This window comes from Canis aureus, chromosome 23 (assembly GCF_053574225.1).
Source record: "Canis aureus isolate CA01 chromosome 23, VMU_Caureus_v.1.0, whole genome shotgun sequence".
Lineage (NCBI taxonomy): Eukaryota > Metazoa > Chordata > Mammalia > Carnivora > Canidae > Canis > Canis aureus.
Genome location: NC_135633.1, coordinates 35,438,410 through 35,452,555, shown reverse-complemented (window position 1 = coordinate 35,452,555; position 14,146 = coordinate 35,438,410). Strand labels below are relative to the sequence as shown.

The 14,146-nt window shown below is 36.2% G+C and overlaps 1 protein-coding gene across 4 annotated transcripts in view; it reads left to right on the top strand.

The window, feature by feature from the left end:
- RAB30 (RAB30, member RAS oncogene family) overlaps nucleotides 1–13,741 on the top strand; it is a 90,369-nt gene extending 76,628 nt beyond the window's left edge. For all 4 annotated transcript variants that reach the window (XM_077867233.1, XM_077867234.1, XM_077867235.1 and 1 more), the window contains exons 4-5: nucleotides 97–280; nucleotides 4,516–13,741. In XM_077867233.1, the coding sequence (XP_077723359.1) occupies nucleotides 97–280; nucleotides 4,516–4,766 (435 nt within the window). In that variant the 3' untranslated portion in view covers nucleotides 4,767–13,741. The remainder of the gene's footprint in view (nucleotides 1–96; nucleotides 281–4,515) is intronic.
- Nucleotides 13,742–14,146: the final 405 nt, after the last annotated feature.

The following is a 14,146-nucleotide window of genomic DNA, read 5'->3' as shown; positions in this document are numbered from 1 at the left end:
ATGAAATTGAGTGAAGTGTTTCCATTTCTAAACTAAAGCAAGGCAATACTTTCTTTTCTGCTTTTCCAACCTGATCTTTCTCTTATGCCTTTATAGCTTCAGATCTGGGACACAGCAGGTCAAGAGAGATTTCGGTCCATTACCCAGAGTTATTACCGAAGCGCCAATGCCTTGATCCTCACCTATGACATAACCTGCGAGGAATCCTTCCGTTGCCTTCCTGAGTGGCTGCGGGAGATAGAACAATATGCCAGCAACAAGGTCATCACTGTGCTAGTGGGTAAGTAAGGACTAATGAGGGGGGAAATTGTTTTGTGGCCACCAGAGAATTTATAATCACATAATGCTTGTGCCTTGGTACCTTCCAATAATATAGTGTACAGCTATATAATTCATGCAGTCAACATTCAGTTCTTCTGAAATTGAAGAGAGAAAGAGAAAATGAAATAGGTCCTATCCCAAGTTGATGGTTTAGAAGAGTAAAGTAGAAAATATTGCTGATTGATTTTTCTGTCAATGGAGGCTCTAGGGAAGAAGGTGGACTACCGTGAAAGTTATGTGGGCTGCTAAACATTACCAAAAAAAAAAAAATCTAGTTACAAAATCATGGAAACTGCTGGTCTAGAGGTACAGCATATCTCTTTAGTTGATAAAGAATTTATTCGTGAAGTAATTGCTTATTGTCTAAAAAAAAAAGATTTTCTTTTTCTCCTCTTATATTCATGCTGACTTGAAAAGTTCTAATTTCAGAAAGAATCCACTAAGGGAAATTCTGCAGTTTGTTTCATTTTGTGGGAGGATAGAACCTCTGTTTAGTAAAGGGGAAAAGCAGAAAACAACCCATGATTTTCTGTGGTTACAAATACATAACCATTAACAGTGGAATTGCAGTGACATGGATTGGATTGTTATAAACTCATCTAGTGGTGATGAAAAATGTTAATAATATATATGGCTGTTAAAATGTTTTCTTCCAGGGCGCCTGCGTGGCTCAGCAATTGAGTGTCTGCTTTTAGCTCAGGACATGATCCTGGGGTCCTGGGATCGAATCCCACATTGGGCTCTCTGCATGGAGCCTGCTTCTCCCTCTGCCTCTGCCTTTGTCTCTGCCTCTCTCTCTCTCTATCATGAATAAATAAGTAAAATCTTTTAAAAAAATGTTTTCTTCCTAAAAAGGAACACTACTATAAATTCTAGCAAGACTTGAATTTTGGAATTTCAGAAACATTGTAGAGAATCTCAGAAACATTGTTAAGTCAGAAATCATGGTTAACAATAAGGTAAGTAAACACTTACAGTAAGCATTATAGCTAGCACACCTGTGCCAGGAATCATATTAGGAAATTTATGTGTAATAATTCTTAATTTACATATGAGGAAATCATGGTTCAGAGAGGTGAAGTTCTTTACCCAAGGTTACACGGCATGTAAGATCAACTCCAAGCCTTGTATTTGTCCAACTGTAATGTGCTGCTTTGTAACAAATTGCTGGACTTTTCCTTCAGACTGCTGAGTTAAGTGCCTCTCTGTGAGCTAGCGCTCTGTGTCCATTCCTGAGAACCCTCTTGCCCACTGGAGAATGTTTGTCATGAAGCACTTGAAACACCCATCTCAGGACTTGGGCTTCTTTCTATTCTACAGAAAGCCCTTGAGAACTTGAGTTAAAGCATTATTCCTTGGGATTCTGTCTAAGGAAGTTAAATGGAGATTTGGTGGGAGATAATTAGTCCATTTAGTATGAAAGAGGCACTGGTTTAAAAAAAAAACTTTTATTATGGAAAATTTCAAACATAAGCAAAAGTAGAAAAAGTGGTATAACCAACCCTCATGTACACATCTCCCAGCTTCAGTGATTATCAATTCATGGCCAATTTTATTTTATCTGTTTCCTTTCTATGCTGTTTCCCCTTGCCTTCAGATTATTTTGAAGCAAATCTCAGATGTTATATTATCTTTCAGTATTTCAATGTATATCTTTAAAGGAAGATTTTTAAAGAAGAGAACCTACCACAAACCCCTTTTCAGACCTAAAAAATGTTCTTTAATAGCATCAAAAATTTAGACAATGTTCAGATTTCCTAGATTGACTCATACATTTCTTAAAAATTTGTTCAAATCAAAGATCCAAATAAGGCTTGTATGTTCTAATTGATTTTTGTGTCTTTGAATTCTCCTTTAACCTGTAGGTTATCCCTCCATTTTTTTCTCCTTTGGAATTTATTTGTTAAAGCATTTGTTTATCATTCAGAGTTTTCAAGTCTGAATTTTGCTATTTCACCACTGTAGTGTCACTTGACAGGTTCTTCCATCACCTGTGTTTCTTGCAGATTTGTAGGTAAGTTTAGAGGCCTGGTCAGATTCAGTTCTTTTGTTTTCCTTTTTAGCAAATATGCTTCCTAGTTGATATTCTGAGGTACAGGTCTTATAGAATAGCCAAGAAAAATCCTTGACTATCTTTTAAGAATTTTTTCCACATTTTAAAATAATGAGTTGTTTCCCTAGTATCTTCCAATAATAACTAAAATTTGTTTATATTTTGAATATTATTTTAATTTAGATATATTCAGTATATTCTAGGCCCTTGCAATTGTTATGATTGATAGTCCAGTTGTTCCAACTCTGAGAGAGGAGCTGCTTCAAATGGTCTCCTGAGTCCTGTAGATATGACCTTTTGACACTGACCTCACTTGCTTTCTGGTTTAAGTGTTCCAGGCACAATTTGTGCATTTCCTGCCCCAGACTAGGAATTAGCCATCTCTTTAAGAAGCGCTGTTTATTAAAAAAAAAAAAAAAAAAAAAGCGCTGTTTATTATTAATGGGAAGTTATATTTAGAGGCCACAACCAAGGTGATAGGAATCTTCCTTACTAGTGAGTGGTCATTGCTTTTAGCGTTTCAGTGTACAGAACGCGCGTGTGTGTGTGTGTGTGTGGTGAATTCTGTAGTGCCCACAGGGAGTTCTATTAGGCTCCACCAAACACTTTGACTCACAAGACTACAATAGGCCATACTTGGCATGATATTCACTAAGAAGGATACAGGACAGAAAATACGGCTTAATAGCAGGTCAGCATCAGACATTCCGTCTCAGTGGAAGTAATCCTCAATAGCAGTCCATATAGTGGTCCAGGACCCCCTGGAACAGTTCATGTGTGAAGAGAAAGGCTTATGTCAGGCATGTGATGGACCTGCCTTGGCTTAGAAGCCTTAATAGGAACCAGTCTCTCTTGTAACAACTCCACAGACCTAATTTTCAGGGTCTTTCCAAGTGAAGAGCCACCATACTCAGGGAAGCCCAAAGTTCTGACTTTCCACTAGATATTTATAATTCATACACTGAATTCCTAGGTCAGATGGACTTTATCAGTCAGGGGTCACTTCTACCATAAGCTCTGTTGCTGGGCAACACAGTTGACATACCACTTTTGTCAGGTTTCCAGGGGAACAGAGGTAGAAAAAAATCTTAAAGATAAAATCCACCATGTATTATTCACACTGATACTTCCATTTATAATTCAGGAGTGTAAAAAATTTAGTTAACCTCATTAATCGTTCTCTCTATCCTTTTTCCCATGCCCCAAATCTCAGACCCAATGATACTAAGACTAATACTCATTTGCTTTATGCCCTAATACCCATAGAACCTCCTGAGAATAACAATACTCACACTGTCACTGACTGGATGATCACTGAAACAGTTCAAGATGTTTTCCTTCAGTTCTTTTGTCCTTAGAGTATATACCACTGGGGACACATGGTTAAAATACTAGATCTTTTTTTTTTTTTTTTCGAAAAGGCAAAATACTAGATCTTAAAGTCGAAATAGTTCCCCTCTGTGTGGTTATGCCATTTCATGATAAACAGGTTCATTTGTTCCATTTTGCTTTGCATTTGTAGGGATTGCTTTTTAAATTTAATTTTGTATCCATTATCTAGTTATAGTTGTATAATTATGTGAAACATTTCTAAGATTCTGAAATCAAATGGATTAGACAAATTATATTTAGAAAGATCAAGTTTCTACCCCTCCCTATCTCCTCAACCTCGTTCCTTTCATGGGTAACCATTATCTTTAAAAGTAAAATTTTTATTCTCACATTAATAAAATAAGTTTGTGAGCATGCATCTATGTATTTTTTATCCCTTTTTCTTAGTTGTATGTTATATACCTTTTTTTCTACTTTGCTTTATTTGCTTACCAGTATATCCTTGTGTCTCATTCCATGGCAGTATATGGAGACCTTCCTCATTGCTTTTTACAGTGGCAAATAACTGCATTGTGCAGATGTACCATACTTCATTGAAGCCAGTGCCCGGCTTATGGGCATTTGGGTTGTGTCCAGTTCTTTGCCATTACAAATGGCATTGATATTTTAAAATAAACATTCCAGTGATCACAGCCACATTTGCTTTGCTTTATTTGCCCATCTGTTTGATTTGACTTCAGATATGAAATTGAATTTTGATGCTGCCGAGCTCAAATGATGTTTTCTTCTTTGATTTATCCCTGTTCTAGGCAACAAGATTGATCTGGCTGAAAGGAGAGAGGTCTCCCAACAGAGAGCTGAAGAATTCTCAGAGGCTCAGGACATGTATTACCTGGAGACCTCAGCCAAGGAATCCGATAACGTGGAGAAACTCTTCCTTGACTTAGCATGCCGCCTCATCAGTGAAGCCAGACAGAACACACTTGTAAACAATGTATCCTCACCCTTGCCGGGAGAAGGGAAAAGCATCAGCTACTTGACTTGTTGTAATTTCAACTAAAGGCTGAGGCGAGGAGAAGCAAAAGGAATCAGCAGCTGCCCTGATGGGCTCCGAATTGCTGGGAAGATCTGGTGATGACTGTGGCTCCCGCTCTCAGACCTTCTGATTCCTGTGGGATCCAGAGCTTACAAAGCATGGCAGGCCAAAGGCTTTGTCCACAGGCCAGCATTCGCAGAACATATAACGGTTTCATCCTTTTGCAGTCAGGAGTTGGAGCAAGGAGAAAATTGCACTAGGCGCTCCATGATCTGCAGAGCATGTTGCTTTTGTTCTTAAAAAAAAAAAAAAAGCAAGTAAAAGCGCATTCCTGAACACAGTCCAGGGGGAACTGTGCTGTAGGGATCCCTCCTGCACGTCAGTGGGTGCATGTGGGGGCTATTATTTAGGGCTTTTGGGGGCCCTGGTTTTCCTGTCTACCAGATAAACCAAAACTGGGAAGGCCAAGTACTGCCTCTGTGGTGCGTATTGATGACTCCATGGAGACTTTGAAAAGTGTTATTTCCCTTGTCCACAGGCACTTTCAAGAACTTTGGGATGTAAAAATGAAATGAAACTTTTTCCCATGACCAACAGTAACAATCATTGGTTTAATAATATATACAAGCTCCATGACTCCTTTTGGTGCTAATGATTCTGCTCTTTCACAGACCAAACATTTTAGTACATTGATGTCCTTAAATGTATTACATTGAAATAAAAAAAAAATAATAAGGGAAGTCCATGAATCGGCACTCTTTCTCAAAGTCTCATTACTATCTTTTCTAGGGTGGATCTGTTGGAAAATAAAATACTTTCCCTCTCAAATTCTGTCCCCTCTAAATCTCTATCATTTTCTTCTCCTATTCTCTCATCTTTCCTGCCCTTTAAGTAAATGAAAATGTTAGAAAATGAAAAAAAAAAGTTGGTGATATTCTAATATAAAAGACTAATTCTAAGACATTATGAGTAGTATGAGAAAACAGACCAGATCTGACCAAAATACTGTGGATTAATGGACTGCGATGCAGAGTTCTAAGCAGAGCACAGTCCTTGACAGCAGGTGACATCTTTTACTTCCTGGTACTATCCATCTTGGACAGACCAAGGCTTAGAATTTTGTACATGTTTTTAGTATGATAAGTGACAATAAGCAACAGATGAAAAGTCTCATGAACCACTTTTGTATCTTCAATTACCTTAGAAAAATTCTGCTTGTGGAACCAGGTGGAGCTGTCATTTGTCCCTTCTTCATGTAGTAATGTTACTCTCAGACTCATGATCATACATTCTTTCCTGTTTCTTTTTCTTTTCCTTTCTTTCCTGGTTTCCCCATTCTTTACTCTTTTCCTCTCACCCTTTATATGCATGTGTTACTGCAAATCTCCAATTCAAATGGAGGTGTATATGCCTTTACTTAGCCAATTTTAAAACAAGACTCAAAATGAAAGATGTGCTGCTGAATATGTGTTACTAATTTCTTTAGTGCCATACTTTGATGCCTTCCAATTTGTTCACTGATATAAATGCAAATTGAGGAAATAATTAAACCTGTATGTTGTTCATGGTGTCAGATGTTTCTGTAGCTTGCTGCTTGGCATCACTTAGGGATGAGTAATGGAATAAGGGTAGGATATGCAATTCTGTTGCTGTAGATGATGGCAATCTCAGTCCTGATGTGTTGATGTTTGAAAGCTATTTAATTTTAAAGAAATGAGGCACATAGAGACATGATATTGATAAAGCATTTCTAGCATTTCTCTAGCAGATTCGTGTGACTCATCTCTTGTATACAGATTATACATATTGTATAAGAGATTGATACTTTTGGTTGGCTTCACTGTTTGTCCAGGTCCTATGGGTGAGAGAAAGAGATCCCAGAAGTTTGAATTGCTTTTCTTTTGAATCTGTTTCTACAGGAAAGAAAAATCATTTTAATAAACCCCAACCAAAATCATTTATAATCATTTTTCCCTCCTCATTTCTCCATTAAGCCAGAAAATATAAAACTATTAAGAAAACAAGTTGATGAAGGAGGGTAGAAGAACTTCTCTTTTAAACTGTGAGGAAATGTCAATAGATTTAGATTTACTGTCTTTCATTTAGGGCAAAAATCCAACTATCCCATGTGATGATCCAACTTTGTCTCCACAGCAGCAAGTGTGTTGAAAGTAAAACTGCTTTGTGAACTTAGACTTTGTTAGATTGGACAAATTTAGTCATAGAACGACAGCTTCTAGGACCACTCTTGCATTCTGAAATTCATATTCCCTAGGGCTCAGCTGCTTCTGTCTACCCTTGGCCATAATCGTAAGGGGATTAAATAGTTCTGTTCTTGGCCCTTTCCTTCCCTGTTACTCCCCCCAGCCTTTCTGTAATTCACAGTCAGTCACCCCATCCATGGTCCATAAGCAGAGATACATGGGAATTTTAGAGCTTTCCTCCCCACCTTAGTTGTGTGAATTCCAGATTAGGCCTTGTGGACACTTGTTCACTTATATATCTCTAGTTTGAGAACGATCCCTGACAATATTGTAGGTGCTCAATAACTGTTAGTTGAATAAATGACTTAGTGCCAAGTGGAGCTTTGCCAGTTATGTAGAAATTTCTCAAATAGAATTCGAGAAAGGGTACTAATTAAATGTGGTCATCTTAACCCAGACCAGGAGCTACACTCACTGGTTTGTTTACTAGTTGTTATTGTCATGGCAATATTTGCTAAGATGAGCCTTCTTAAATAAAAATGAATTCTCATTTATTAATGGTGGATGAAAAAGAGAGTTGCTCTCTCATAATTCAGTTTGGCTTAATGTGCCTCACACTATCAGAGTCCATGTCTGCTTCCATTTTTGGTGTAATAAAGTTACTATGGGGCACCTGGATGGCTCAGCCAGTTGCACATCTGCCTTCGGGTCAGGTCATGATCCCAGGATCCTGGGATCAAGCCCCACATCAGTCTCCCTCCTCAGTGGGGAGTCTGCTTCTCCCTCTCCCTCTGCTGCTCCTCCTGCTTGTTCTCTCTCACTCTTTGTCTCTCCCCAATAAATAAAATTGGCACTAAATATATGGCAAAACTTTTCAATTTCCAGTGAAAACACATGATATTCATGTCAAAGATTTGGGAGATTCTGTGAAATTATATAGCTCGCTGATATTAATATTTTATTATGGCTTTGTGTAGACTGTATCCTGAGTGGATTTTGTGCTTTTTCCTTTACCTATATGAGGCTTTTTATTTCTTTACATGCTTTTATTATTTCTATTGAATTAACATTTAATTTTGATTATGCAGGGCCAATTATCCTTTCTGCAGATTAGATTAGGCAATTAGCTTTCCTGACCTTTCTTTTTCCCTACCTTTTCTACTCATGTCATGTTGCTATCTCTTCCTGAGTAAAGTGGCAAGAGTGTAAGTAGAAATGAAAGTCAAATGAATTGATTTGGCAATGTGTCAATTTCTGAAAGAAAGATAAAAACCACTAGCCAAAATAATATATTTGGGTTAGGATTATTTTAAGCAATTAGATTTGTTGGAGAGGGGAGGCAGAAATTAACAGAGGACTGGATTCTATTCATGAATATATACCTTTAGAGGACACTGGTGACTTCTAGTGTTAGGTCAATGATTTGTCTCATTTATCTCCTTCACTATTACATATAATTCTTCCAGATTCAGCATCAAATTTCAGTTAATGAATCATTTTGAAAAGATATCAGTTGCAAGTGATTTTGAATTGCTCTTCTGACTAAAGTGAAAACATCTTTTTTATAAACGAAGCCACATAAGATATCATCTTATAACCAGAAAAAAACTTCCATTTTTTATCATCCCATATATCAAACCAATGGCTCTTAAGATAGACACTTTCTTTTTCTTAATCCTGCAGAATGCTACATTTTATGGCCATTCGTATTTTACAGAATACTCTTATTAGCCTCTGGAAGAGCTCTTCTAGGGTTTGCCCATTGTTTTCTCTAGATTTTTTTTTTTTTAAACTGCAACTGTTTATGTACTTTTCCTCAACCATGGTCCTGACAGATGCATTTTAATGCCATCATAATACTTTTGAGACTTAAATTGAAATTCAAAAACAGTGAAAAGATGTGTCTCTCATTGTTCAGACAAACAGCACTCCACATAAGCAATCTGGTTGAGCACTAATTTTGGGATAAGAGGGGGATGTGCTTGCTTTTCTTTCTTTTCAAATTTCATTTCTGTCCCACGAGTACATTTGTGTTTAAAAGGAAAGCTGCCTTCCCTTACGTTCATTACACTAGGTAGAAAGCATACTGAATTAAGAAGTTATCATCCCTTCAAACAATTAATATAGTAATCTTAGAACCAGAGAGATGACACTTCATCTTCTTCCCTAAGTCTATGATGTTGGAATGTTACAGTCATTTTTGGGAGCTTTACTTTAAAATTAAAAACAAACTGAAGCATAACAAAGATGATGAAGGAATTTAAAATTTATGGCACTCGAAGAATGTTTGAAGAAGTTAGCTTAGGAAAGAGACAGGAATACAACTAGTGAATTAGAGCAAGTCTCTGGTCAAAGCAGTGGAGTGCCCACTGCTTATAAATATCATAAGGCCACAGATTTGGGCTGTATGTCAGGGAGAACCTTCTCAAAAGATGAGTCACCATGGAAGGGTCTGCTTAGATAATAGTATCTGTCAAGCAGATGCTAGATGATGTGGGAAAGGATCTCAACATCGGTTGGAGGTTGGACTAGATGACCTATTAACTTATGTTGTAGCACTTTGCCTCTCATAACAGTTAAGTATCTATTGACTCACAGCTAATGATTTTTTTTTAAAGGCTTTGCTATTTGCCAACCCTCCTGGAAGAAGTTGGTTACATGTTGTTTGGCTAAGAGGCTGGCTTGTCATTGTGCCCTAGGCTGGGATTGCTTTGTCAATCCATTCACTGATGTTCAGTTGAAATCACAAACTGGTTCTTGAGTTAAAAAGAAGAAAAGGTATTGTTTTAATAGAAGTTATGTGAAATCATAGAAATCATGTTCTTGTCACTTGCCAAACATAAGCCATGCTCAGTTTAGTGAATAATCAGTATCTAGGATTTCAGACCAGGCATTTTTAGCAGAACAGAATCTTCAGTTATAGATCCCATGAATATGCCAACATGAAGTTTTGCAGCTTCCATTAGGGATGGGCTGGTGTGTGTTAATGACATAAAGCAGATCCTATGACCTATTTTGGCACAGCCTCAAATGACTTGGTTAGTTGGCTTGATTCTCTTGAAAAAACATGATCTGCAAATTATTTTAATAGAACCAAGCCTAAATTCTTTATGTAGAAAAAGTAACAAAACATGGATTGTCAAAAATCAGAGATAACTATAAGCAACATTTACTAATAAAGCCCATGACCAAATAATCCCATCTGCAAAATAACTTGCATCCCTGTTAGGCTGATAGATGGCTTTTCATTATTCTTTATAAAGTCATTGGTCTTGCATCAATATGGTGAGAAACACTTCAGTTTGGGTAAGAGTTTCTTTGACTCCTTTAAATTAGAGGTCAGGGCACAAAAGCTAGCCATCTCTTTAATTGGCTTACTTGGTACATGAGACAAATTTTTACTTTCCCACTGAATTAGAGCAGAATTTCTGGAGATGTTGTGTTCTAGTTCCTAAGGGAATCCTTGTTGGGTTGTTAACTTTAACATTTCAGGGAGTGATGACAGAGATGTGTAGAAGGGGGAAAGGGGGAACACCAGGTTAGGTATGAGGAGTCCTAGTACTGCCATGAATTAGCTGTAACTTTATGCAAAGCATAATCTCTTGACCATCAGTTTCCTTATCTGTGAGAGATAGACTCATAATACCTATCAGGATTATTGTGAAAATTAGTTAAGATAGATCGAAAGTTAGGACAGTGCTCAGTAAACAGTATGCACTCAAATATTAGTTCTTTTCTTCTTAATTAAGGGCAGATTTTGGATGGTCTGATAAAAGTATAGATTTTTAGGACAAAACAAAGAACACTTCTCAACTTCAAAGAGCACCATTTCTAAAAGGGCCTTAAAAGGAAGTCACTTATTTGATCCATCTTTCTGCCTTTGGGCATTACTGTTACCCAAGAGTCTCTTTATTTCTTTACATACTTCAGGAAAGGTATTCTTGCACTCTTTCCCAATAGGCAATTCCAGGGTTGCAAACTCATTATCAGGAAACTTAACTTTATTACTGAAATACCTCACAGTGCTATTTGAACCTCTTTCTTCTTGGGCCCATTCTCCACAGGAAGAAAAATGGGTTGATCTTATCTTCTTTTTAAGGGACCATGTTTGCCATTTATTATTGCCCTTAATGACATTCAGAAAAAGCTCATTAAGGTCATAATCATTATTCTCTTGGGGAATGTCAGACTAGGTATTTATAAACTCTTAGTTTCTTACTAATATCAGATATAGATCATAATCTTACTGTTGATTAACTCGTCAATTATCCATGTATTTTTCTTCCTTATGTACTTGATAACACAGTGTGATTCTGAAGTAATCTGGTTATGGCTTTTGTTTTCTCCTTTTGACAAAAATGGAGTCATGAAACCTAGTTTTGTCACCTGTTTTTAGAATTTCATTCCATAGATGACATATACTTGATGGACATAATTACCAACACCCAAATTTTGCAGGGTTTCTGTCCCTTTCTACATGTACACTGTATTCTGAAATAAAAATTGGAGTACCCAATGCCTAATAAAGCAAAAGTTTATGTAGAGAATAAAAGAATCTGGTCTGTTAGGATAATTTATCACTAGTTAGTTGAATGGTCCACAGTTTTGTTTAAAGTTACATAGTTATGCCTGGATTAAATAACAATAGCAAAACTTGATAAGCCCTCTGAAAAACAGCTGCTAAACATATTGCTTTCTGGAATGTAATCATTAGAAATACTCTCTCATCCTATACAACTGCAGAATGCTACTGGAACTTTCTTGTAGGCTATTTGACAATGAATGTCAATTGATTTATTTAAAAAAATTAATCTTCTTATCCCTTTAAGATGTGTTGGGGCTTTCATGTCCCTTTGTTGAAAATTTCAAATGACTGGAACGCTGGCTTCTAATTTCTGCTCACTGAAGTGTCCTCTAGACATATCAGATGGTTGGAGCTCCTTTGATGATATGTAAGGGAGCCATATAAATGTATTTATGTAAATACACTTACATAAATGTAAGTGTGTAAGTTGTTTTCAGCAACACACACTCTCACACACACACCCCTCCAAAACTCTGTTTCAAATTTCAAATAATAATGGGTTAAGAAGACATTTTTTGATCACCTAAAGGGAAAAAGTTATGCCCCACATATATTATTACTATACTTTAATGCATGACTTTTAGTGTAGGGATGAAATGAAATGCAAAATATATCATTCTGGAGTTCTTCTCAGCAGCTAGTTAAAATATTTAGAGAAGCTGTTTTATGAAGACTTAGAGAACCCCTGACTTCCCCCCTTTTCCTATCTCTTTCCTTTAAAACATGGATCTTTAACATACACATAGTTTTAACAAACATGTTATTCATCAAATCTTATGAACTCAGTTATTAATATTTGGCTGGTTTTAAGCATAGGCTCTCAGTAATATCTGAACACACCAGTATATAAAAATCTAACCATCTGCTTCGGCAAGGCGTAATACTTAGTTTTAAATGTTAATATGCAGAAAATAACAGTACACTGTATTGTCCTATATGTTCATGTATTTTGTTTGTTCAATAAAAAGCCTGTTAGAAATATAAGCCCATAATGACCTGAGTGCACTTAGCTGAAAACACTCTATAGAAAGGTGATTGTATAAAAACTTCAATCAACATTAAATAGGAGGGATAGGGAACAGGAACTTCATTAAAATCTTTTTTTTTTAATGAAGTTGTAGCCCTCTTTTTGGAATTAATTCACCCCTTTAAAGTGTTCCATTTGGTGTTTTTCGTATATTCACAAAGTTGTACAACACTCACCACTAAGTCTAGAACATTTTCAGTATCCCAAAGAGAAACCGTACTCATTAGCAATCACTTCTCTACCCTCCTCCCCCAGCATCTGATAACCACTAACCTGCTTTCTGTTTCTCTGGATTTGCCTATCTTGAACATTTCATATAATTATACAATATGTGGGTTTTTTTGTGTCTAACTTCTTTCTCTTAGCATAATGTTTTCAAGTTTTATGTTGTATCATGAATCAATACATTCTTTTTATGGCTAAATAATATTCCATTGTATGTATATTCCACAATTGTCCATTCATCAGTTGATGAACATCTGGGTTGTTTCCATTTGGGGATTGTTATAAATAATGCTGCTATGGACATTGTGTACAAGTTTTCTCTGTGGATGTATATTTTCACATCTTTCTTAAAAGTGATTAGTCCAACAAATCAAGTCATTTGTGTTCACTTAAGCAAAACCTCTTAAAAATCCCACCTGGATATTACAACTTACAATCTTAGGTCAATTGGTCAATTAGGAGACCTCTGCAAAATGGCTAACTTCCCAATATGTCCATAGGAATCTTTCTATGAGCCTACCATTTATATATAATAATCAATTTCATGAAGACTATTTCAGTCTTGTAGAAATTGAGTTGTCAATGCACAGAGAACTTCTAAAATCCTCTGCATTGTTTTAAGGGATAGCTACAAACCACGTTAGAAAGGGAGTACTCATTCAATCTTCTAGGATTCAATGAAGGAGCACTTTTAATATCTACTTTCCTTTACATATTGACTGTCTTTAAAGTTTGGATTTTCCATCTTGAAAAAAGATTGTCAAATCGCCAAACCATCTGTCCATTGTCTTGTTTTTATTAAGCAAAATTCATACTGAGAGTAAAACTAAAAAGAATGTATTTTGTGTGCAAAGGATGAATGTATTAATAACTTTTTATTTGTAAAAATTTTTTAAAAAGATGAATGGAAATTGCTTTCTCATGTACTTGTATATAAATAAACATTTCCTGTTGCCCACATGTGAAGTATAATATGTCATCAAAGTAAGTAAAAGCAAATAAGCTTTTAGTACACTAATGTCCTTCAGCATGAAGTGGAATGTGCTCTGAATTTGGGCACCTGAATTTGTTTATTCTCTAATTGGCTAACCTTGGACAAGTCGTTTAACATTTTGCATCATAGATTTCTCCTCTGTAAAATAAGGGACTAGATTAAATAATCTTTAAGGCCTTCTTATTGTAATACTAAATAAGACTACTCTGTTGTATTCAGAATATGAAGGTTTTATGCTAATTATTTCTAATGAAGAGAAAGATGCTTTATATGAAGATATAGTGGAAGGAGTATTACACTGAGAATCAGGAGACATAAATTCTAGTCTTTGATAATGACAGGCTGTGTGACTTTGGGCTAATCATTTAA